General features: G+C 54.2%; 1 protein-coding gene across 1 annotated transcript; it reads right to left on the reverse strand.

Moving 5' to 3' along the window:
* Nucleotides 1–388: 388 nt before the first annotated feature.
* On the reverse strand, nt 389–16,473 carry LHX5 (LIM homeobox 5). Its single transcript, XM_056859432.1, is given in 6 exon segments — nt 389–749; nt 6,153–6,318; nt 10,035–10,312; nt 13,081–13,304; nt 16,296–16,425; nt 16,428–16,473. Coding segments are annotated over 6 exon segments (1,197 nt in total). The 5' UTR covers nt 16,468–16,473; the 3' UTR covers nt 389–390.
* Between the last annotated feature and the right edge of the window lie 5,868 nt (nt 16,474–22,341).

The raw sequence follows: 22,341 nt of genomic DNA on the forward strand, positions 1-22,341 counted from the left end.
AACCCAAAACAAGACGCAATCCTGGATTGGGGCAGCGGGAGGGGGGGATGCTCTCCCTCCCCCCCCCGCCCCGTCGTATCCTTCAGTCTGCAAACAGGCGAGTCTAGCTTTGGTCCAAGGAACGGGCGGAGACTCGGCGCGGAGGTTCGTGGAGCAAACCGGGAGGACCCCGCCTGGGCGCCGCCACCCCGGGCAGGGCGGCTGGGTCGAGGGAGCGTCCCCACTGCCGCCCCACCCCACCCCCGGGGCGAGGCAGTGGGCCCCGCGCGGTCCCGGCGGGAAGAGGTCGTGCGATTTGGCATCACGGTGGCGCTTTTGGTACTGGAGTCCTGGCCCCGACGGGGCGGACGGGGCCGGCGAGGGCGGCTGGGTCCCCGGGTCCGGGGCGCCCTACCACACGGCCGTCTCGTTGAGCTCCTGGTTGGGGTGCGAGAGGGGCCCGCTGTAGCTGGACATGGAGAAAGGGGGGCTGGGCCCGCCGCTGAAGACCTCGCCCGGGATGGGGTGCAGCGAGCCGGGGAGGCCGGGCTCCGGGCTGGGGGTGTCGGGGTGGGAGATCATATCCGTGTACCTTTGGTTCTCGGAGGCGTGGTGCCCGGGGAGGGGGGGTTCCAGGGGTCCGAGCGGGGTGGAGCCGGCCCCCGAGGTGGGGATGTAGCTGGAGTCGGCCGGAGACTGCGCCTGCGAGGGCGGCCCGTGGGGAAAGAAGTCGTAGTTGCCCCCGGGCCCGTAGTAGTCGCCCTGGTAATCTGCGGAGGGAGGGAGGGAGAAGAAAGAGACGGTGAGGCCGGACAAAGGCAACGGGACTCCCCCCCCCAGGGTTGCCAACCTCCAGGTAGTGAGGAAGAAGAAAACCTATGCTGCATATAGTGGATACTAGATATAAAGGCAGCACGTGGCTCAAAATTAGCTGCTCAAAATTAGAAATTAAAAATAAAACTATCAAGAAAAATGTTTTCAGTGATAATATATTGATTATAAACATCCAAACAAGAACAAGAACGAGGCAATAGTGTGATGTGACACGTTCTTGTTCTTGTTTGGATGTTTATAATCAATATATTATCACTGAAAACATTTTTCTTGATAGTTTTATTTTTAATTTCTAATTTTGAGCCACGTGCTAACCTCCAGGTAGTAGCTGGAGATCTCCTGCTATTACAACTGCTCCAGCCAACAGAAATCAGTTCCCCTGGAGAAAATGGCCGCAATTGGACTCTATGGGAATTGGACTCTATGGCATTGAAGTCCCTTCTCTCCTCAAACCCCGCCCTTCTCAGGCTCCGCCCCCAAAACCTCCCGCCGTTGGCAAAGAGGGACCTGGCAACCCTAGGCCAGGCGAAAGAGAGGCTGCCCTCTGGGGAAGGGTCGACACCCTGGGCAGGGCAACTGAACACCCAGAGCTACGCACGCAACGAATCCTACTACTGGTAGTAAAGAAGTGTTAGTAGCAGTGTTAATAGATAGCACCTTAAAGACTAACAACATTTCTGGCAGGGTATGAGCTTTTCTGAGCCACAGCTCACTTCTTCAAATACCTCCTACCCTGCCAGAAATTTTTGTTAGTCTGTAAGGTGCTACTGGACTCCTACTCTTTTCTACCGTTAGACTTATGTTTACTACTATTAAGCGATAATGCAGGTGCAATGTGTAATCATCATAATAACAATACTCCGGACATCGGAACTACCAAGAAGGAAAGGGTAACCTGCTAGTAATCACAATTCATCATTCGTATTATTATTACGCTTATACGTACAGGTGAACCTTTTTCAAGAGGTGCTAAAGTTTTTACACAAACGGACACCCCGCTAAGAAGACAAATAAGCCTGAGGGCCCCCCCCCCCAAATAGATGCCCAGGAGAAAGGCGGGCTTAGAAATAATTTAAATATACCAAAAAAATTAACAGAGAGACAGGTGGACTTGCAAATCTAGAGGCCCAGCTGCTGAATTTGTAAAGAAATTTGTAAAGTAATTTGTAAGGTAAGAAATTTGTAAAGTAATTTGTAAAGTAAGGAATTTGTAAAGTCAGAAACAGTGGGTTTAGGACTACCTCGAAATTAACCTCGAAGGACCTCCTTAAGTGCGTGCTTGTGTGTGTCCACTCCATCTTTCTTGCAAAGGTATGTGGGTACATGTTAGGTTATGAGACGCAGCCCCTTCTAACATTGCTCCAAATGCTGCAGGGTTGACCGAGCCTTTGGCCATTCATGCACGGGAGGTTTTGCCTTGGATTTGCCGCTGTCTAGATGCACATTTCCGCCATCCAAATTCTCAAAACTCTGCATGGGGGCTTCTTGTTGAGTTCTGAGAATTTGGATGGGGAAAATGTGCATCTAGAGAGCAGCAAATCCTAGGCAAAACCTCCCGGGCATAAATGGCCTTTGTTAGCCGGAGCTCCGTGGGCACAACCCAACTCGAACCCACGGCCAAGCAGACCGAGCTGGATTGCGTCCAAACGGCGCCCCCATCCAGACGGAATAAAGCCTGCCCCAGAGGCGGCTGGAGAAGCTGCAGAGGGATTCTTCCCCCTTGGGACAGGCTCGACTGCACCCACGCGCGGGAGGGGGCGCTCTACTGGGCCGGACTCCTCCCATTGCCCCCATGCAGTGGGGAGGGGGGTGGGCTCAGCCGTGCCTGTTCCAAAGAGCAGGCCGGGGGTTGCGTGGGGACGGCGGGAGGACGAGGAACGGTCCATTTCACCCCATTAAAAAAACAACAGCAACTAAGAGCCGCTTCGACGGAGGGGGTTTCCCCTGCAGCCAAATAGACCCATAGGGCCGCAGCCAAGTGGGGAGGGAACCTCCCCAAGAAGCTCGCCCTGTGCCTCCGTTGATCTCTGGGCAGCTCGCGTGTTTACTCGGAAGTAAACCCCGCGGTGTTCGAGTGAGCGCAGGCCCTGACCGTAGGGGAAGCTATTGCGGTGACCGAAAGTCCAGAGTAGAAAGCCTTATTCAAACAAAAGCCTTGAAAGAAACCCAGCGCGATCGCGCCTAACGATGAAAGCCATGCAGAGAAATACAGATGTGTATATATAACCACAAGCGCTCCTGGCTAGACGCAGATCTCAAGGCCTCTTCAAACCTTCTGGGCCAAGTTACACCAGGGAATCCCACGTTTGCATAACGTAATGGATGGAATTCATTGTGGCAACGGGTACGAATTTAAATCACTGTTTATATATATATAAAAGGTTAGGCGGCTGTACTGGAATTCGGTGGGACCTCCCTGTATACAGGGCGAATGGCAATAACCCTCAAGGCCACGATCCAGTCAAAGCCAAGCACTTCTGCAGCCCTCTGCCCAATCCCTAGGGAGCGAGACCTAGGAAGAGTTTACTTTTGAGTAAACGTGCTTAGGATCAGGACGCTGGTCCGGTTCTCTCAGCGCCCTTCGATAGCGAACCAGCGGCATTTATCAGTGGATTGGGCCCCACATGTGTGTGTGGGGGGGTGGGGGTGGAGAGCGAGGCAAAGAGCCGGGGAGGGCTATTAATTCTTGCGCGCTCCGAAGCGTCTGGCCACCGCTGGAAAGAAGCAGAGACCGGACGTTGATCTGATCCAATGTTTAGGGGGGGGGTCAGTACATCCGCTATTGTGTTCTTTCCAATCAGCCTCGATTTAAACAACACCCCCCAAACACACTCCAAATCAGAATTCAGGCTTAAAAACAACCAGCCAACCAACTCGAGCCCCCTTCAAGGGCAGGCTTCCCGGCCTTTGGGAACCTAATTCACATGAACACATGAAGCAGGCTTCTTCTGAGTCAGACCCCTGGTCCATCGAAGTCAGTATCGTCTACTCAGACCGGCAGCGGCTCTCCAGGGTCTCAGGCAGAGGTCCTTCCCATCACCTCCTTGCCTAGTCCCTTTAACTGGAGAGGCCGGGGATTGAACCTGGGACCTTCCGCATGCCAAGCAGATGCTCTACCACTGAGCCACAGCCCCTCCCCTATTCAACACAACGCCACGTCTCAACCCGGAGAGTCATGGGGCAGCCGCCTGCCGCTGATTTTATTTTATCATTTGTTTTCTTTCAGATGTACGTCTTGTTCTAAAAAGCCACGGTTTCCTCTTCCCAGCCTACCGCCCATCTTGGGCACAAAAGCCCCCCAAATACACAGGCGCTCAGCCCAGATGTTCGTCTCCGGAAAAGAAAAGGAAACGCCGTCTCGGAGGCCGCCCCAAATGTCCTCGGGTAAGGGAGGACCCCCACCCCCCAAACGAGGCGGGACCCAAAGGCAAAACGCGCTTCCAGCGGGCCTGCTTTCAGCAGCGGGAGAGATCGCTTTAAACTGGGCGGATTCCAGCCATTCCGCCCCCTCCCGTCCTCCCCGAAGGGTGGATGGCATTTTAATTCGATTTAAGGTACGCGGGATCTCGTTCTTTTTGCAAACCCAGAACAAAGTTTTTCTACAGAGAGAACGCAGCCGGGGAAAAAGAAATCGGCGATTTTTTTCTGAATTCCAGGTTTGTGTTCAAACGATAAGGTTGCAAAAGCAAACGAAAAACGCCGCATAATGTGGCGGTGGAGACCTGCGGCAATTCAGGGACCTCGGGAAGCCGCTGGGTTTCTTCCCGGGCTGAAGGGGAACTGCCCCCTGAGTTTGGGAATCTCTCGCTTTCTGATCCTGGGTACCGGCTTGGGAAAGAAGCGCCGAGGAAACTCCCTCCACGCCCTCCCCCCAAGGGATGCTCACGAGGAGCTTTTCATTCTCCATTCAAGGGTCGTCCTAATCCTGGCCGCGAAATGCATCCATCCCATTGCAAAAACCATCCGGAGTTGAGCCGAAAAACACGCTCCACCCCTCCGTTAACAACATCCAGAGGTGCACAGCCGACGAGCGCCAAACAGGCTCTCCGGCACCGAGCCTCAGCAGGTCTACTCGGAAGCAAGTGCCAATGGTTTCGGCCGGGGTGAGCTCCAAGCCGAGCCGCAGCCTTATCGGCAGGGGCGAAAACGCAGCTCGAATTCGCCTTCCGAAGGAGCGATGAAAGGCGACGGATCGGAGGGTTTGGGAGGGTTTGGGAGGGGGTGGGAAGAAGCCCCCCCTGTCTCTCGGAAGAGGAACGCTGGGTGGGAGTGTGTTCCCAACCGGAGCCCCCTCCCCATCGGGATATTTTTGTCCAGGGGAAGCCCGGCCAGGGCCTGCTTTTGCTATCTCCCAACTCCCCGGCCGCGTACGCCCCTTCGGGGCTTCGTTCCGGCTCTCCTTTCAAGGGCCACCCAAAGCCCAGCGGAGCCGGGGAGTGCCTGCGCCAGGCCGGCGGCAGAGCGACGGCAGCTCCCGGGGGCGGCTCGGCTCGGCCCGGCCTCCGCCCCCCCCCCCCCACTGCCGGGGCGTAATTGGAACAAACGCCGTCTGCGAGCAGGACAAAAAGGAGGGCAGCTGGACCTTTGTTCCCGGCTGCACACGCGGAGAGCGCGGGGCGTCCGAGGGGCCGGCGGGCCCTCCCGCACAAAAGGCCCCTTTCTTGGTGGGGGCAGCGAGAGCCCGGCCCAGCGGAAGGGAAGCTCTGCAATGCTCCAGCGGGGCGCGGGGCGGGAGGAAACGGGACCCGGCGGCAGGAGCGGTGGGGAAGTGGGGTGGGGGACAACCCGCGGCCACCGTTCCTCCTTTCTGCCCAGGTTTCGCCTTGGCAGCGGAGCCTCAGGAAGGAAGGAATCATAGGATCCTAGAGTTGGAAGGGACCACCTGGGTCATCTAGTCCACTCCCCTGCACAATGCAGGAAATTCACAACTACCTCCCCCCCTACACCCCCAGTAACCCCTACTCCATGCCCAGAAGATGGCCAAGATGCCCTCCCTCTCAAGGAAGGAAGGAAGGGTCTTTCCAAGGTTCTCTCTCAGTTAAGCAGCCAAGAAGTAAATAAATCCCATTAAACGGTTTGGCCGTGCTCCTAAAAACACACACTTTCCTGGGGGTAAAACACATGGGATTTTCTTCTGAGCAGACCTGCGCGGGATTGCTCCCCTACGGTGCGGTCCTAAACAGAGTTACGCCCTCCGAAGGGCATTGGAGTCTATGGGTGTCGAAAGGTAGGCCTGTTTAGGATGGCACCGTTAGGCAGAGAGAGGCCGGAGGCGAGAAGGAAGAGGAGAGACGCGCGCGCTGAATTCCCAAGAGGGCCTGCAAGGTAAAGCCTTTTACCTCCGTAGTAAGTGTACGGGGTGGAGCCCAGCATTTCGGATTCATCCAGCCGGCCTCCCAGAGGGCGCATGCGCCGAGGACTCCGGAAAAAAGCGTGCCTGCGGGCTCCCAGCGCACTCAGCTGCTTCATCCGCCGCTCCTTGGACCGTCGGTTCTGGAACCAGACCTGCGGGCAGAGCCAGGGGGAGAAAAGGAAAGCGGTGAGGAGGTCTCCTTATCGTCCAGGATACGTGGGGAGACCGAAAGGTGGGCTAAACTGAAAGCAAAGGGACCGTGGCTCAGTGGCAGAGCCTCTGTTTGGCATGCAGAAGGGCCCAGGCTCAATGCCCAGCATCTCCAGTTAAAGGGACTAGGCAAGTAGGTGATGGGAAAGACCTCTGCCTGAGACGCTGGAGAGCCGCTGCCGGTCTGAGTAGGCAATACTGACTTTGATAGACCAAGGGCAACTTGGTCCATTCAGTATACGGCAGCTTTATGTGTTCAATAGAGAACTTGGGGGGGGGGCACAAAGAGTTGACGGTCATAGCCCCTTCCCAGGGAATGCTTAATACTTTTGTTCTTTTCTTCAACCACAAAGGTAGCTGGAATCTCCGGAGACGGAGAGGAAGAAACCTGCCGGGGGCCGGAGGGGATTAAGGAGGTGCCCTTTGGCCAAAGCCAGCGGCTGGGGCTGGGACGACAGAAAGGTGGCGGGGCCAAGAACTCCCGACCGTAAGCGGCTCTCCGGGGTCTCAGGCAGAGGTCTTTCACATCACCTACTTGCCTGGTCCCTTTAACTGGACAGGCCGGGGATTGAACCTGGGACCTTCTGCATGCCAAGCATACCACTGAGCCACGGCCCCTCCTGCAGCCTAGCGACCAGTGTCTATTTTGAGGGGGTCGCACACACGTTTCAACGGTGAAGGGGCGGGAGGGGGCGGTTTGTCTCAGGGAGGGGGGAGTGGAGTTGGGCGATGCGGCAGATGCTACTACTGTCGCCAGGACCTTCGTGGAATTAAGAATAAATCTACTCCCGGTAGTAATCGCCACTATTATATCGTAGTAATAAGTAAGTATAAAAGTTCGCCAGAGCAGCTTCACGACACGGCGCAGCGAGCACAGGACCAGGGATCAATTCCCTCTTCCGTTTCCCTCTCGATTTCTCTTTTTTTTTACACACCCACCCCGCCGACTTTCTTGCCCTTCTGTTATAAAAGGGCTCCCGCTCTTCAACATCCCATCGAAGGGATGCTGCGTTTGGGATTCCTGGCTTTCCCTCCCCCGGGGATGAGGAGCATAGACGGACAGCGCACACACCCTCTTCTCAAACGCGGCCCTTAAAACCCCGACAGCTGGATGAAGGGTCATTTATTTATTAAATTTATACCCCGTCTTCCAGGTTAGTCCCGTCTTCTGGCCTGCAGGGCTCCTCTCCGAAGCCCCGGTCGTTTCAGGCGGTCTTGGAGGGTCTCTCTCCCCCCCCCCCAATGCTTTTCAGGTAGAGACTGATACAATTTGGAAAGAGAAGACAAACTGGGGTGGGTGGGGGTGGGGGAGATCTCGTGTCCTGGGGGAGAGTTTCGCCGGGGCAAGCAAGAGGAGAGGGGACAGCACCCGTTCCGTCTAATTCGCTTCTCAGAAATCCCCGGCCAGTGGGAGCAGAGGCCCATTCGACTGCTGTCAGCCAGGTCCTCCCAGCAGGTACACTGCCTCTGAAGATGGAGGTTCTTCAGAGAGCTCACCGTGCATTTCGCTATCGCAGAAGGGACAAGGTCCCTTTCCCTTGGGGGGAAGTCCCCCCAGGGCCCTTGGGGAGAAGAGGATTCCTTGGATCAGTGTGGCTGAGATCTTCCCCTCCCGAGTTCAGCCCAAGGAGCCTCGGTAGTCCTGGGCAAGAGGCCACGAAGACGGCCGGGCCCCTTTCCCCAGCCCCAGCGATGGGGGAGGGGGAGCCCATCCGGAAGGGGCAGGTGGCTGGGCGACGCTTCTGCCGCAGATCGTTCAAAGGGGCCGGTTGCCAGCGACCCAAGACTGGAGGCTGTGGGGCTTATCCGTCGGTCTGAGAACCACTCTGTGTCCAGGTTTAACATTCCCAATCTGCAAAAATCTTCCGGAGGTTTCTTGCTTCGTTCGTTTCCAGGCTTGCTCCGAATCTCATTCAGAGACACCCCCCACTTTTTCGAGTTACTGTGGCCAACACGTTTGGGGAAGGGCAGGGTAATTCCCCGCAGCCTGAATGTCTAATTCCGAGTTCTCACGTTTTACTGACACCCAGCCAATTTCTAGGAAGCTGGCGCCCCGCAGTTATCTAAGGCTATAGGTCTCCCGCCCACATTTAAGGAACAGCCCTAAGGCAGGTCTACTCAGAAGCAAGTGCCATGTTATCCAGTACAACTTGCTCCCAGGACTGGGCCCTTTGGATGGTAGTCTTACTAAGCAGGGAGTCCCATGAAACAGTGAGATGTACTTCTGAGCTGTATTCAAAGGTCCCGATCCTACGCATTTTTACTCAGAAGTAAATCTCCCCGACCACGAGTTCTCTGTCGCTGGCCTCCGGGCCTCCGCCTCTCTATCCTCACCCTACAGAAGAACCATTCTGATCTACCTTACGATGCTATGGTAAAGGATTTTAAAATATTGGTCTGTTTTAAGCAAACGCTGCGTAAAGGCCCTGTTTTATACCTATCAACAACCACAATATTTATGAGCTGTTATTCTGGTCGGCATTATAGTTACTGCCGGCACAATTCCCCAAAGTACTACCCTCACCTATCCCCAAAACCAAAATGTCACGGGACAATTTTTTAAAATCCCAACGGATTAGATCCCAATGCTTTTAGGCGGGACTGGATCGTTGCCCCAAAGAATACCTGTGCAATTTAGGGGCTGAAGCTGTAATCCCATGGTATAGGTTATGGGCAGTAAATCCCACTGAAAACAGTGAGATTTATATCTAGGTAAAGAGTCATAGGCTCTCTGGGGGGTTCTGGTGCAGTTCTCATCCCTTTCAATTGAGCAAGCGAGGTCGGCTTTCGGGCTACATTGTTCCCCACTGATTTGCAGCTCCTACGTCTGTCTGCTGGGAACTGAAGTCCCATGGATGGGACTTACTCTCTCGTACTGGTGCGTAGGCTCACGGCCTTGCTGTGGTAGGCACCTTCTTAGGAGACGGGTGAAAACTAGGCCAGGAAGATGCTACGAGTGACGTTGGAGCCCCATCTTTCCAAAAAGAGCCCATCAGTCAGAAGAATACCACATGGGTAAGGCTGCTGTTTCGGAGTCTGTCTCCATAAATATCATATCCTACAGATGCCGATCCGTAACATTATCAAAGTGACTAGAAATCCTTTTCGAAATGTTTTATGGTGGATCAGGAAGATCATCAATAATACAGCTCCTTCCCAGGACTGGGCCCTTTGGATTGTAGTCTTACTAAGCAGCGAGGAAGATCATCAATAATACAGATCCTTCGGATGAGCAGTAGCTGGAAGAGTTCTGTCGTTTTGAAGCTTCACCTCCCATGTCCTCAGAGTTGTTGTTTTTTGGAGGGGGGGAAGGGGGGGAGACACGGGATGTATTTTGCACCAAAGTCCTCCATGGTTCGGATGATGTCAGAATGCACAAGGGCCTTTCCGGATGTCTGTGGCGACGACAGGTCACGATGTCATCCGGTACACGCAGAAGGGCGCCCCCTTTCGGCAGACCAGACGGCGTGGCTAGAAAGGGGCGGGAGCGCGACGCAGTCCAAAGGGCATCGGGCCCCACCAATAAGGAACACAGCCGAAGCACCAGCAATGACCAGGGTTGAGCCAAACCGCCCTAAGGGTCAAGTTGAGGGGAAGAGCCGCCCAGCAGCGCGCTTGGGGGGCGGGGGGGGGGCGACCGAAAAGGGGTTCCTCTTACCTGAATGACTCTCATGTTGAGCCCTGTCTCTTGAGCCAGCTGTTCCCGGATGTGCCTGGTGGGCTTGGGGGTGGCGGCGAAGGCGGCCTTGAGGGTCTCCAGCTGCTTGGCCTTGATGGTGGTCCGAGGCCCCCGCCGCTTGGTCCCCGAGTTCTGTTCCTCGTTCTCGTTATTGGTGGTCTCCTTGTCGGAGGAGGTGGAGTTGTCGGTTTCCTTGGTGTCGTCCTGCATCGGGTCCTGGATGTCGGGAGACAAGCTGCGGTCGGTACACGAGGACACTGTCGAAGGAAAGGGCAGAGCTGTCATCACTTGGGGGGTGGGGGTGGAGTGGGTGGGGCATCTGGAAGTATCTGTTTGGCAGGAGGGGTGAGGCTCCATTCAGCTGGTCCCCCGGGAGGAGAAAAGGCGAGTGGGCCGAGCACTCACCAGGGGCCCCGCTTAGAGGAGTAAAGCCGCCCTTCCCTTTTGCTCAGGTCTGGGGAAGAAAGAGAGATGGGAGGCTGGGGAAACCCCTTCCCTTTTGGAGGAAACCCTACCAAGCCCTAAGCCCACCCATGACCTGGTATAACCCAGGCTAGCCTGATCTCGTGATGGTGCCGAGTTGTTTTCTGTTGCTCCAGAAGATAGGACGAGAACCAACGGGTTAAAATTAAATCAAAAGAGTGTCCATCTAGACATTAGGAAGAATTTTCTAACGGTTAGAGCGGTTCCTCAGTGGGACAGGCTTTCTCGGGAGGTGGTAAGCGCTCCTTCCCTGGAGGTTGTAAAGCAGAGGCTAGATGGCCATCTGTCAGCAGTGTTGATTCTACGACCTTAGGAGGCAGATCATGGGAGGGAGAGCATCTTGGCCATCTTCTGGGTGCATGGAGTATGGGTCACTGTGTGTGTGTGTGTGGGGAAGTAGTTGTGAATTTCCTGCATTGTGCAGGGGGTTGGTCTAGATGACCCTGGTGGTCCCTTCCAACTCTATGATTCTCCAGATCTCAGAAGCTAAGCAGGGTCAGCTCTGGTTAGGATTTCGATGGGATAGGCCTCCAAGGACTACCTAACATCTCTTGCCTTGAAAACCCTAATGGGGTCGTCATAAATCAGCTGTGACTCGACGACACCCCTCCCTAATCCCACCAAGAGGAGATGCCAGGGGGCATTTCCACTCCCTTCCTGGAAATATCCATTGGCGGTGGGGAGCTGGAATCGACACAAGGGCCTCCGATGAGCAGAAAGGCGGGACAGAAAAGTAATCAATTAATGGATTCATTAACGAACACAATAAACAAATACAGCAGCCTAAAGGGGGAAAGGAAAGATCCCGGCCAAGTCACCCTCCCCTGCTTTGTTGCTAGAGGATGACCCAGGAGAAAGTCCCCGGACTCGATCCTCAAGAGGAGGAGTTCTGAAAGGGAAAGGGAGGGGGGAGTCGTTCTGCAAGGGTTGGGGCAGGATCAGTTGCCAGCTCCTCTGGAGGGAGGGGAGTACAAACCGGGGCGCCCCCACCGCAGCTGCTGCCTAAACACCCAGGCCCCAGGAACACATCTGTCAAGAGAAAGTTCTGCTGTAGGATTTACTTCCAATGCAACTAACAGAATCCTGCTGCGACATGCACGAAATAAAGGGAGGAAGTGTGCACGGAAGTAAGTCCCACTGGATTTATTCATAGGGTCAGTGCCTTCGCTTTACAACTCTCGATCCGGGAGGGATCCTCTCTTTTACAATTCCCCCCCTCCTTTCCCCACCGAGTAACGTCTCCGTTTGCACGAGACCTTTACGCTTTCGAAATGTTTTTAAATCATGTAATAGCAACAGCGTTTATTGTATGGGATCTTGCTCAACTTTCTGGCTTCTTCCCTTAAATGAGGTTGGGGAGGGGCAATAATTGGGCTCTGCGGGAGGAGATCAAGAGACCTCTGTCTGCCTGTGCTCTGCTAGTGAAATTCCCAGAAACATCCGGAGGGACGTTTTTGGGAGTCAAGGACGTGGGATTAGTTAGACTAACCCGAGGGCGTGTGTGTGTGTGTGTGTGTGTGTGTGTGCGTGTGGTGTAACCTGGCCGCCTGGCTTCCGCAGAGCCGGGAGAGAGAAAGTGGCCGTTGCGGGGAAGGGGAGAGGAGTCGGGGAGGAGAATCTTGCGCAGGGTCCCTTCCAGAGTAAAAGACAGCCGAAGTGGAGAAGGGAGAGGGGACGCTCCCAGCCATGCCCTGTTCCGGGCCAGACCCTGGCCACCGGGTCGCTACGGCTCCAGTCCATCCATATGGGGACCGGGAAGTCGGTCTGTCCAGCCATCCCTCCTTCCTTCCCCCATTGGGTACAGACAACAGCAGCGAGACCGATTCCAGCTATTTCCTCCATAAGAAGAACGGTCCGCTGTCCATTCCACCTTAGCCGGCCCTCTCTCGCTTTCCCCTCCCCACGAATTAAATATAAACTGAGCAGCTTTGGGCAGAGACCTCGGGGGGGACCTCGCGTCACCAGGATGGCGCTGTCATTTATAATAGCCTACCTCACAGGGTTCACAGTTGGCACAAGGATTCAGTCCCTCTGAACGAGGATCGAGCTTTTCCCCTTCCCCAAGAAAAAGGCCGGCCCTCGCCTCCGATCGCTCTACCCCTCCCTCCCCTCCCCCCGCGTTGCTGCTGTCTGTCCATTTAAGATTGTAAGCACTTCGGGGCAGGGGCCTGTCTACTTCCCCCAATTGCTTGGGTGGTAGCGCAACTTCAAGCAGGCTTACTCAAGAGGAAGTTCGCTTAGACGGATCGGTCTTGAGCGTTTTGGAGACTGAAAAGCGCGTTACCAGGACGGTGCTATCATTTATAATAGCCTACCTCACAGGGTTGTTGTGAGGTTAAAATGTAGAGGGGAGTGCCACGGAAAAGCCCCACGGGCCTTGGAGGAAAGGCGGGCTAGGGGAGTGCTACAGCTTAGCGTCTTCATTAACAGCAGCTAATAACACTACGAATTTGGATCCCGCCAGTCGGTAGCTCCGGAGCAAGAGGGGAGCGCTCCGAGGAAGGCCCGCCGGCCGGCCTTGCGGTTGCGCCTGCGCCCTTACCGGAGTTGAGGCTGCCTTCCTTCAAGCTGGTCGAGCTCAAGTAGTCGTCTTTGCAGACGAATTTGTTCTCGTCGATGATGTAGAGCTCTTCGCCCGTCGAGAGCTGCTTGTTACAGACCATGCAGGTGAAACAGTTCAGGTGAAAGACTTTGCTCCGCGCTTTGCGCACCAGGTCCGACGGCGAGATGCCCTGCGCGCACCCGGCGCATTTGGTACCGAATCTCCTGGAAAAGGGGGAGAAGGCACAGAGGAAAGAGAGTGAGGGGGGGGCAAGAAGGAAGGGGGAGCAGTCTAGGGAGCGCCTGGCCCAGCTATTTGCCAATCGGGGGCGGAAAAAAAGCAATTAAAAAAAATCCGCCGCACCGGCAAGCGGGAATGGGGAATGCTGTAGGAGGAATGCACTGGAGAGCAGTTCCCCATCCCGAAGAGACGCGAAACAATTGGAACCCCTTAGGCCATTTATGCATGGGAGGTTTTGCCTTGGATTTGCTGCTTTCTAGATGCACATTTCCCCCATCCAAATTCTTAAAACTCAAAAATAAGCCCCCATGTAGTTCTGAGAATTCGGATGGGAAAAATATGCATCTAAAGAGAGGCAAATCCAAGGCAAAACCTTACATGCGTAAATGGCCTTATTAATTTGCTTGCCTTGTTTAAGATCAAATAATTTATTTCTTTTCGAAAGGTGTGCTTGAAAGGGCAGCATCTATTGGAAAGGTCTCCTGCGCAAGCACAGCCGGGGTCAAACCCAGGAGACGGACGGTTTGGCTAGAGCCCTTCCCGGCTTCAGAAACTCGACCAGCCCAGGGCCGGGAATCCGTGCCAGAACCGAGGCCCTCTTGGCAAATGCACCGAACGGCTCTCCGGAAGCCTTAGTAAGGCTCCCGGGTCCCCTTCACTCCCCACCCAGTTGGAAGTGAGAAGAATGTCAACCGGGAATGCATTTTCTTGCCCAGCCTCCAGCACGGTGCACGCGAGGAAGACCGAGTTCCCTTCCAACGTGTTTCGCTCAGGCTGGATTGGACCCGGGCCGAGGCGCCTGTTTGAATGCAACCAAGTGCGGAAAAACAAGACGAAGGAAAGATGCTGGCGTGCGTCGTTGTCACTTACCGCGCCCCCCTCCCCACCCCAGAGCACATCTAGGGTAAAGCAGAATTGGACACTTTGGGCCAAGCCATCTTCTCCCTATTTCCCCTCTGCTACAGCCCGGGATGACGTTGATTTAGTGAAAACATTACAATCCATAAATCATTTCCCCCTCCCGGTTCTCTCCTTGGGCGTAATAGCCTCATCTGCACCTTATCAAAAATCATTCAAGGCGTTTAAAGATGTGTTTTTTAAAATAAATAAATAAATGGGGAAAGGAGAGGGGGGATGGTAAGGCGTATAAGAATTCGGAGTGGCTGTTGGAGGCCCGTTTACATGTGCAAATCCGGCTTAGCGCCTATTCACATGCCGTCGCCTTGGGGCCCGATGCCTGCAGAGCAGAAGTAACTTCAACCCCCCACAACACCCCTTACCCGGACCCCTACTGCGCCTGCTGTCTACATCACTAAACAAATAGGCAAGCCCTACCTCAATTACAGGCCGAAAACAAAAGGCCGGAACGGATTTGCATTTTCGATTGAGGGTTATTTGTGGATTTCCTCCCCCCTGAAGACACAAATAAAATGCGGGTGGGCGAAAAGTCTCTCTCTCTCCCCCCCTTCATCCCATCTGCAAAGTCAAGGCAGAGGATCGCCCTAAACACCCGCCTTTCCGGACTTCTGGCAGATAAATCATTTTATCCCGAAGAAAGAGACCTTGGGATCTCGATTCCCCATTCCGTAAAGTGGACACCAATCTTTGGGTTCAAAAACCAAACATTGGGAAAAACAATCCTTGGCACAGATTCTTAGGGAAACGTTCTTACGTTTCTTCTTTGGGATCCTGAAGATGTACACGTGAATTCCTCCCGGCCCTTTAACACAAGGCTGCGATCCTCGGAGGGGTTCACTTCTCAGAGGCTGGGGCTTACTTGAAAGGAAGCCCCATTTAAACCAACAAGGCTTTCTTCAAAGTAAACGTGCGGGAGAGGTTCGGAGGGTGCATGTAGCATGCTCACTTGCCCTATCCAAGGTGGGCATCGTGGTGGGGTGAGGAGGGGGTAGTTGCAGCGCCCTTTCCATGGGAGGAAATGGGTCCATGGGTCTGCTAAGCCGGTATCAGATCCTGAACTGGTCGGGCCTCTGTTTATGGGGGGGGGGGGGCGCATTGGCGGTGGAGTTTATCTCCCTTCTCCGTCCCCTATCAAAGGATGCCAACCTGCCCAAACGAGGGGCTCCCATCTCCGAGTTTTACGCCTCTTTACTAGGAAATAAATCCCACTGCAATCAGTGGGGGCCTACTCCTAAGTAAAACGTGGCAGTCTAAGCCCACTCCCCCAATTTCTGCAGACTCAAAATCCTAACCGTTCCACCTTCTCTTTGGAAGCGGAGATTGTTTTACGGAAGATGACAGGTATTCATTTCATTTTGTTGTATTTCCACTGTCATCTCCTGCTTTGCAGAGGACAGAGACCACTCGGGCCCTCGGTTCCTTGCCAGGAGGGGAAAAAAAACGGTGAAAAAAGAGAGCGCCCGAGATCATGTTTACTCGGCCTTTGGGGTGTCTTTTGTTCACGGCCGGTGCGCTGAAAGCGGCAGTCCTCTCTACCCTGACTTCCGAATAAACCCCGCGGCAGCCAGCCGGCCTTACATCCGAATACACCTGCCGGTAAAGGCTACCCCTCTAGGCAAACTTGCTGGGGGAGCCAACTTCGTCGAAGGCAAGGCTGCTTCGTCCCGCTTCAAGACGGGCAGGAAGGGTCGCTGCGCTCTCTGCCAACTCGCTGTAGACAGCCCCGTCGCGCTCCTTCAGACTGGGCCCGAGGGCAACCGTGCCCAAAGGACCGGCCATTGTCTGCTACCAGGGCCTCGGGGTGGGGTGGAAGAAAAGTCGCCCTTGGTTTGGGCTCCTCTGGATTCCGCCAGAGCGACAGAGAGGGAAGGCAAAGCTCCGAAGGGCACGGCCCGTTGGCAACGCCGAAGGGATGGACGGGCAGTGCCCACCCCGGAGGGAGGGCTGCCTACCCTCTGGCTCTGTCCGGTCCAAAGACCCGGAGCAGGGAGGGAGGGAGGCGGGCAGGCGGGGGAGGGGAGAGGCTGCGGGGGGGGTGGGGATGGGGGGCTCCTCACCTGAAAAAGTCGTTCTTGCAATAGAGCTTCCCTTCCCTGGAGAAGCACTTCTCGGTGAGGTTGCACTTACACTCGCAGCACTGGACGCACTTGATGTGCCAGGCCCGGTCCAGGACGTTGAGCAGGAACGGTCGAGGATGGGCCGCTCGCAGCCCGCGCAGTGCACCATCATCTCCGCGGCGGGGCAAGGGGGCAGCGCCGCCGCCGCCGCCGCCCTCCCGCCGGCCCCGGCCCGACGCCTCTCCTGCCCTGCCGGGCCCGCGTCCTCCCGGCCCCGGGCCGCTCAGCGCGCCCGCCGCCCTGGCCGTCGAGTGGGGCCGAGGCGCGCCTCCTCCTCCTCTTCCTCCTCCTCCTCCTCCTCCGCTGGCCGCAGCCCTTCAGCGCGGCGTCCGCGGGGAGCCTCGACGGGCGGGGGACCAGGCCGAGGCCCGCCGCTTCCCCTTCGCCCGTCCCCTGCTTCGCCGGCGTGTGGATGGCTGCCCGGGACTTTGCGCCACTTTCATGCTGTTCCCATCGCCGAGCTTTGTCTCCCGGCTTTAGTAATTCGCGCATCCTTATTCAGATTTGGTGACGTCGGGCGGCGCGTCGGCCGGCGGCGGCCAATGGCCGGGCGGTGGCCATGGCAACCTCTTAATTTATAGCATATCTAAATTGGCTCCAGCCTGGCGCTTGGCACAGAGGGGGAAAAAGGAGGCAGCCCTATTGTTGAAGGGCGAGAGCTGCACCTGGGTGGACGGGGCTCAGTGAGTATTTCGCCTTCAGACGCTTTCGCTGAGGGGTGCATGCGGATCTGGGCCGGGGGGGGCTGGGATCTGGCCGGGGGGGTCCTGCGGGGGTCGCGATCGACCTGGGGCTGCCCCTCCCCTCCTCCCCAGAAATGTGAGAAAGAACAGCCGAGCCACTGGTCACCCACTAGCCAACCCGCTCCAAAAGCATCAGGTGGGGAAAGAGACTCGGGATGAGGGGTAGCCGCGATTTCCTTCTTGGAGGGGGGCCGGAGGGGGCGGCTACCTGCTTGGATCCGGTCTGGGCAGGAAAGTCTTGGAGGCGAAGTTGTTTTCTGTTTCTCCCCCCCTCTGGCTTTGAGTCGAAAACGCATGGGAGGTTTTGCCGCTCTCTAGAGGCACATTTTCCCCATCTGAATTCTCAAAACTCTGCATGGGGGCTTATTTTTGAGTTTTGAGAATTTGGATGGGGGAAAATGTGCACTTATAGAGTGGCAAATCCAACGCAAAACCTCCATGCGTTTTAGCCCAAGGTGTTTTGCTTAGATTTGGGAGTCTCTCTCTCTCTCTCTCTTTTAAAGCAATTGTTTAGAAACGGAGTCAACCCAGGAATCAAATCGGAAGGAAACCAACAAATCTCTCCCCTCTCCCATCAATCACAGTCCAAATAAAACTTCTATTAGTTTGGTCTCCAATTTCAGGTCTTGAAAATTGCCCAGACAAGGGATTTAGGCAGCAGAGAGGGAGAATCTGGCGGGGGAAAAAAACTTTCCGGGTTTTCAAACTAGGGGAGAGTGAGCCAAAATTATTGGAAAATGCGAAAAAATGAGACGGGAAGGGGCTGCTGATTTTGGGGAGGGGGGATTTGCATTCATAAATAAAAGCCCCCCCAAATGTGTAAGTTATTGCGACTGCAGGCCTAAAAACACTATCCTAGGAGTAACCCCATTCCATAAAATGGGACTTACTTCTACTTAGACCAGTTTAGGATTACACCCCTCGAGACTGGTGGAGAAAAGATCTTTCCAATGACTCTGGAGGTCTTCCTTCCTCGACATATATTTACCAGTCTTCCTCGCTCAAGGTCGGTCTTTTCCACCGCGGAGGTTACAATCTTCCCGGTGAGCAAGACGCGCTGATTACAGCGGCGCTTCCTCCCGAGTAGAACACGTGGCGGATCGGGCCGCAGGGTCAGCGACATTTCAGCCTGTGCGTTGCCCCCGTTTCCGTTCCTTGTGCAATACTGACTTTGAAAAGTGTGCGCTTGTTGCCTAGGAATTTGGAGAGGGGGGTCTGCATCTCCCCCCTCCTCCCTCTTTTTGTCATGCAAGGTGCAAGTCACAATAGGGGACAGGAGAGATTAAGTTATAAGGTTCTCTCTCCCCCCAACCCACCCCATCTTTGCTCTCTCCGAATGGGAGGGCCCGACAAGCACCTGACAAAGCCCTTCTGAATGGCCCGGGGCCCAAGACAGAGCTGGCCATTTCATTAAGTCTGACCATGAAGAGACCCCCTTTTCCCCATTTGTACGACAACACTGGAGGTGGGGGGGGGGAGCTGAGAGGAAGAGCTTCAAACAAGTCACCGGAGAAGCCCAAGCGACCCTCCTCCCAGCTTCCTGACTGAGCCCTCATCGCTGGCAATTCTATACCGCACTATCCCCATATAAACAGAACAAACAATACAGTACGCCTAGATGTTCCTTTCCAAATGGGAAAAAAGTTCCCTCGAAGTGAATAGGCTGGGCTAGATCCCAGGCAGAGGCAGGAGAGAAGTTTCTCCCCTTCCCAGGAAGACGCATTTATACATGGGAGGTTTTGCTTTGGATTTGCCGCTATCTAGATGCACATTTTCCCCATCCCAATTCTCAAAACTCGAAATAAGCCCCCATGCAGAGTTCTGAGAATTCAGATGGGGAAAATGTGCATCTAGACAGCGGCATATCCAAGGCAAAACCTCCCATGCATAAATGGCCTAAAAGAAAGGAAACCTTTTGGGTGCGTTGGGGGGGGGGGAGAACATAACAAAATAAACTCAAGTGGCCAATTTCCAAACTGTGGTAGGAGACCAGAGGGTGATGCGGGAGACCTGCCATGTTGTCAGAGGGGTGGGGAGTGGGTGGGGAAAGGGACAAGAGAGAAGCCCAGCTCTTTAAAGCCATCCAGAAACACACAGAAATATCTAGTGTGGGCTATGATAAACGTCCGGGTGCGGGGATGGGCCGGTGGGAGCGAAGGGATGGAGGTGCGGGTCTCTTTCTGAACCGAATTCCCGCAAAATCTGCCGGAAAACAAAAGGACGCCTCTGGGCGCAGAAAGAAGGGAAGGGAAATTGGCATCGGATTCCTTACTTCTCTAGGTTAGGCTCTGACCCCGAAAAGTACTTCCCTAACCTTTTATAGGTTAGAGTTTGACAAAAGCGAGTGCTATAAGGAATATTTTCTTGCAATAGGGCAGATCCAGCTAGAATTCTAGGTCCCTTTTAGTTCTGAATTGTAGTCTATACATCTCGGTGTATCCTGCGATGTGTCCATGTATGTGTGTTACTGACCCCGAATCTTAACCCTAAACCTATTTATTTAGCAATGCTTTTGCGTGGTGCCGCTGGCTTTAATTACATAATTCTCTTTTCAAGAAAAAAAAAGGCATGCAGCCGTGGAGCCAATTCGATTTAAATCAACGTATTTCGGATTAACTGGCTGACCAGTTGATTTATTATTTCTCTGTGTGTACACACGCGCGCCCATTCAACCTTGTGGATTTCTCTGTAAGATGTGTTTCTATGGAGAAATCTTTTGTACTTTGAAAAGGAAAATCAATTTGCCTACAGTTCAGAGAATTCCTCCTTTTTATACTCCCTGTCTAAAAATTGTATATTTATTTCAGCTTTATTAACAACCTATTCTTCCTAAACTCCAATATCTCGTGTATGAAACGTGGGGGTTAATCCCACCAACGTGGCACCGGCTAGACGAGGTGTATTTAATAGTGGGTTTACTTTTCTTCGCTTGTCTGGATTGACTCCGGGTTTCAGTTGACTAGAGGGCAGGAATTTTGCTCTCTCCAGCTGAAGGAGAAGAAGGAAGATCTCCACACGGGAAGGGAAATAGGGGTGTGTGGGGGGTGCATGTGAGGACAATAGACCAGTGGGGAAATGTAAGAGGCTGAGGTATAAATTCCCTGAGAAAGAAAAGACCCCAGAATTTTGTCCTTTCCAGACGTACAAGACAAACACGCTTGTATACTCATTTAAGTGGCTGCTATGCCAAGCGCACTCGCTTGCATTTTTTACTAGATAAAAGGAAATCAACGGACTTTCAGGTAAACGCATTTTAGGAAACAAGGTGGCTTGTTTGTTTGTTTCTTTGGGAAAGAAACATCTTCTCTCTCTCTCTCTCTCTCTCTCTCTCTCTCTCTCTCCCCTCTCTCTCTCACTCACACACTCACACACAACACACACACACAGAGAGAGAGAGAGAGAGAGAGAGAGAGAGAGAGAGAGAGAGAGAGAGAGAGACAAAAGACGAGTCTAGGGATAGAACATACAGACGACACAATGGGTAATTTGCGTGTCCGGGTATGTCTTTTGGGCTGAAACCTGAGATCCTCGTTTGGCGATACTCGCCAAGATGCAAGAACGAGCGTGAGGATTCTGCTCCAAAAATTTACACCAGCCCAATGCAACGAACAAGTCCCGCCCGGCTCGGTTTTGTCACTAGAAGCGGCTTTGGCCAGGCTGAAACGAACAGAATTGTTGCCTATGGGGTGCGAAGGCTGTGGAAAATGCCTTGGGACGGAGACGGGACGGAGGGGGAAGGAAGCCGCATCCACACAGACCCCGACCCGACTGGTCGATGTCTTTACCAGGGCAGACCTAAAAGCCTAGCCCTACACCCCCATCTCCGCTCAGCCATCTCTTTCCACACGTTATAACAGCCTCGACTCCCCGCAGGCATTACTCCCCGCAATACCTTTTGTAAATTATACATACACGCACCCCGGTAGGCGACTAGCTATATCACGGCCTGTAATATCCGGTTCCACTCAACTCCTTAAATCTCCTTGGCCACGTCATTATTTAGTGATATCGAGAGATTTTTCAGGCTCTGGCCTGGCAAAGAAAGACCTTCTTGCATGTGTCCGCACCGTCTCTTCCGGGACTGTTTCGGCTTTAAATAACTCGAATATGACATACGTGTGTTACCCGCCATGTTTAAATCCGGTCCCTCCAACCACCGGAGCGAATCGGGACCTCTTTTCTGACCCCACACCAACCAAAATGTACTCCCCTCCCCCATCTCTAGATCTGCCCTCTATTCCAGCCCTCTCTGATCTTTCGAAGGTAACTCACAAACCAACGGGTATGGTTCGGAACTGGTAATTCCCAGAATATCACCCCCCCCAAATCTGGAAACAGGAGATAACACTTCCACCCCTCCTTTCTCCTCCCATCTGACCCCCCCCCATTTTTCCATGCATCAGGAAGGTAGGGGGAGGGGGAGAGATCTTTTGCATCCACCTCCCAAACTGCATCGACCCCCCCATTAAGCCCTCGGCCCCCTCCCGCTCTGCCCTCCCCCGCTAGGCCTATTCCGGGGTCCCGAGCACCGGAGCAGATGGCCGCGGAGCCGGCGCTACGGCCGCCCCTCTCCCGCTACGCCTCTCCTGGAGCGAGGGCGCGCTTGGCGCGGGGCGGGGACAGCCGTGAACCGCGCTCCGTTGACGAATTTACTATATAAAAAATCCCCTTTGAAGACTAAAGTGTATCAACATAACAGCGCAACAGACGCGGAGGGATAAAGGAAACAGAGAAAAGACAAACAAGATAATCATCTGTTTCCAATCAGTTAAGCTCTGTAGAATTTGTAAGGCGCACTTTGCATATTCCCCCTTGAGTTTTGGTAATTAATTACCTATCTGTTTCGATTGCTACCCGTTTGTTGAGGTTCCAAATTATGTCCCTCCCCACCCCCAGCCAACCTTAGCAGTGTATTAAAAAAAATTAAGGGGGGGGGAATTGGAAGGGGGAGGTGGAAACTAATCTCAAAGCTGCTTTGGCTGTTTCTCATCCCAAATCCAAGGAGGAAACGAGATGGGTCAGGATCCAGCCAGAGAGGAGCCCTTGAAATGCCCATTTATTCGAATGACTTCCGTGCCCTGCCTCGACTCCCGCCTGGCACCCTAGGAAAGGAAATCTTGCTCGATTGCAAGGCTGCTCGCGATCAAAGGAAATGGGTGCGAGATGCTTGGCCGGATCGTGCCCTCGATTCTCTGTTGCCATTTTTACGCATGGGAGGTTTTGCCTTGGATTTGCCGCTCTCC

The sequence above is a fragment of the Euleptes europaea genome, chromosome 13 (assembly GCF_029931775.1).
Source record: "Euleptes europaea isolate rEulEur1 chromosome 13, rEulEur1.hap1, whole genome shotgun sequence".
Classification (NCBI taxonomy): domain Eukaryota; kingdom Metazoa; phylum Chordata; class Lepidosauria; order Squamata; family Sphaerodactylidae; genus Euleptes; species Euleptes europaea.